The sequence below is a fragment of the Nanorana parkeri genome, unplaced genomic scaffold (assembly GCF_000935625.1).
Source record: "Nanorana parkeri isolate BGI_ZX_2015 unplaced genomic scaffold, ASM93562v1 scaffold658, whole genome shotgun sequence".
Lineage (NCBI taxonomy): Eukaryota > Metazoa > Chordata > Amphibia > Anura > Dicroglossidae > Nanorana > Nanorana parkeri.
The window spans coordinates 14,968-18,133 of record NW_017306926.1 but is presented as its reverse complement, the minus strand read 5'-3'; the positions used below and the strand labels follow the sequence as shown (position 1 = coordinate 18,133).

General features: G+C 50.5%; 1 protein-coding gene across 1 annotated transcript in view; it reads right to left on the bottom strand.

Moving 5' to 3' along the window:
- The window catches only part of EML5 (echinoderm microtubule associated protein like 5), a gene marked incomplete at its 5' end in the record, with an annotated part of 97,920 nt that overhangs the window by 92,567 nt on the left and 2,187 nt on the right, over nucleotides 1-3,166 (bottom strand). Inside the window, 2 exon segments of the mRNA XM_018563349.1 lie at nucleotides 1,112-1,180; nucleotides 2,734-2,832. Coding sequence (XP_018418851.1) covers nucleotides 1,112-1,180; nucleotides 2,734-2,832 — 168 coding nt within the window.

The window sequence follows — 3,166 nt, the reverse complement described above, 5'->3', positions numbered from 1 at the left end:
TAATATACCCCATACTATATACCCCATACTACCCCCCATACTATATACCCCAAGTAATTAACAGGCAGCGCTCCATCCATGACAGGTTACACAGCGGGGGAGGGTTTCCCTTCTGTGCAACCTGTTACAAACCGATCTGCATGGTGAAAAAGCTGTCAGCTTCAGAATTGAAGCTGACAGCTTTTTCCTCCATAATACTAGGTGAGGCTCCGCCCCACCTGCCTCCCCTGACCGCACGTCCCTGCTATACAGCTGTAGCCAAAAGAGAAGAATTAGCCAAATAAAATAGAACTGGCAATTTTATGCGGCACTTTACACATCAGTCCCGGCCCTCTAGGAGCTTACAATCTCAGGTCCCCATCTCACATACATACAGGGCCAATTTAGACAATTAACCTTCCAGCATGTCTTTGGAGTGTGGGAGGAAACCGGAGTAGCCGGAGGAAACCTACACAACGAACAAGCAAACTCCATGCAGATCGTGTCCTGACCGGGATCCAAACCAGGGCCAACCACTACGCCACTGACTTGCTCCAATCTTTAAAACATGCTCCAATGCAGACAACAGGAGAAACAGATTTCAGGATCGTGTCATCAGATTCTTATTGTCACAAAGCACCTTAAGCCCTCGTTCTACGCTCGACGAACGCTCTACAAAACGCTCAAAAATATAAATCCCATTGTATTCAATGGTCTCGTTCCCACCTCGGCGTATTTCCACCCGTCCCTAACGCGCTACAAAACGGCCCACACCTGAAAAGGTACAGGTACTACTTTGGGCCGTTTTGTTGCGCGTTTCCATTGGGATACAGCCAAGTAGCCTTCGGAAACGTGCGACGGTCGCGCGACTTTTTTACCGCGAATCACGGTAAAAAAACGCGCGACGGACAGACGCGCATATGCAATACGCCTAGGTGTGAACGAGACCGAAGAATCCCGAACATTTGTACGATCTGTTCACAAATACTTCTATTGTTCTGTTTACAAGAAAAGCGGCATCTCCACGACACAAACACAACAGAAAACAGACTTCAATGTGCCGACATGTTACCATCAAAAGTTACAATGAACCTTCGTGTGCCAAAAACAAGGCAAAGATTCCCGTTTGTACCTTGATGTGCTTCACTCCACAACTGACCAGCTTGTTGGGTTGGTAGAGATCCCAGGAGATGTCAAAGATCTGAAATGATAAATGATATCACAGAGCAGCTACTTAGAAGATGTGATACAATATGAAGTGTGCCCTATGTGTATGGTTACATTGTATCAGGTAAAGTAGTACTAAAGGAGTATTTTACCTTAAAAGAGAACTATGTGGTGTTTTCCCCATAGTTCTCTTCAGGGCAGCCATCAGAAATTTTGGGGCCCCTTACACGGCTTTAGGCCGGGCCCCCCCTGCGCCGCTGGACGCAGGGCTTAGTGACGCGCTGGACGCAGGGCTTAGTGACGCGCTAGACACAGGACCCACCTGAGAGTGACCCTGCAGAGCCCACCATAGATGCTGCACAGCCCATCTGAAACTGTCTATGGTGCATCCCTCCTTTCCTTCCTTCCTTCCTAGCTCCTCTTACCTGCACACATGGCCTCTTCTGCCGCCGGACCGGTCAGAAGTGACGAGCAGCGTCGCTGATGGGGGCCTAGCTTGTCTCAAAGCCGCTGGAGCGGCAATGCCTGGGCCCTGCGCTGCTAGGACCAGGCCTCCGCCTCGTTGCCCTTCACCGTCGGCCGATAGTCATATAAGGGACCCGGGTGGGCCCCCCAGGCTGCCCGGGCCCTTTACATGAGTGTTGGCCGTACCCCCCTGATGGCTGCCCTGGTTCTCTTATGGGGTCACGGGAGGACATATACTAGCGTCCTCCCGTGACCCAAAGCTCAGTATATCGCAAGCTACAGCTGTCTATATACTGAGCCAGCTGTGCCCGCCCCCTCCCCCGTCCGTTCCTCCAGTCAGCACTGGAAGATTCTGAGCCGGGAGGGGGGGGGAATCCCTGCGGGGAGCAGTGAGTGACAGTCACAGCTCTCTGCAGGTGAGATGATCGGGAAGCGAGCGAGCGACGGTATGTGTTCTCTCACTTCCGATCTATTGAGCCGACGTGTGACAGTTTCATTGTCGCACGTCGGCTCGAACTATGAGGATGAGTGATTTTCAGCAGCAGCGTGCACCCGCACAGACTCCCTGGGACATGAGAGAAGAGGAGGACAGGGGAGCCAGCACTGGATCAGAGACCCGCACCCAGCGCTGGAGGAACAGCTAAAAACTACACTAAAGAAGAAGATGATCGGATTAAGAGGGATCATTTAAGGTAAGTCCTTACTTTAGCACTGTGGAGGGGGGGGGGAGTTTAGCCCTTAATGTCACTTTAAGGATACTTTGGAGCGGAGCGCAACATAGTAGCTATTTTGTGTTTAAAATAGCTGAATGATTAGGCTCTGATGGAAGCTGCTATTCACCAACTCATTGATGTACACTAGTTCTGGGCCAGTGACGTTAAGCCTAGGCACTGTGCTGAAATTAAATCTGAGCTCATGAGTCAGGGAATGTCTTATGTCCCGACCTCTGTGGCAGAATAGAAAGATCCGCTTAATGCAATTTGAGTTCAAACAGACAATGAGCACCTTGTCAGAAGCTGACACAAGCAGAAGACCTGAGAGACACATGTGACCCCGAGCCACCCATCATACTGCTGCTCTAGAACATCACACCCTTCCCATGTAGATAATGAACACACGTACCCTGTCTGTGTGACCCGGAGCCATAGACAGCAGCTTCCCCTTCCTCCAGTCCCAAACGCAGATGGTGTTCTTGGAGTCGAGGCCCACAGACACCAGGCGCTGATGTCCAGACACATATCCGGGGGCGGCAGGAGAGAGGAGAACGTGAATAAGACGAGACAATACATTGCAAGCGCGTCGCATTCAATGCATAACGCAACGGAACCGGGATAAACTTTTTGGGCTGAAGTGACAGTTGATAAGGGATCCCATGAGAAAGCTCCAGCGACAGTTGACATCACAAGAACCCTTCTGTCCTTTATGAGGAAACGGCAATGGTTTCTGGTCAGAGTTATTCAAGACAATGTTCAAGTTTATATACAGTATATATAGGAGACTCATCTTGGAGAGCATGTGATATGCTGAGGAGGAACCATCATCCAGGAGGATCACT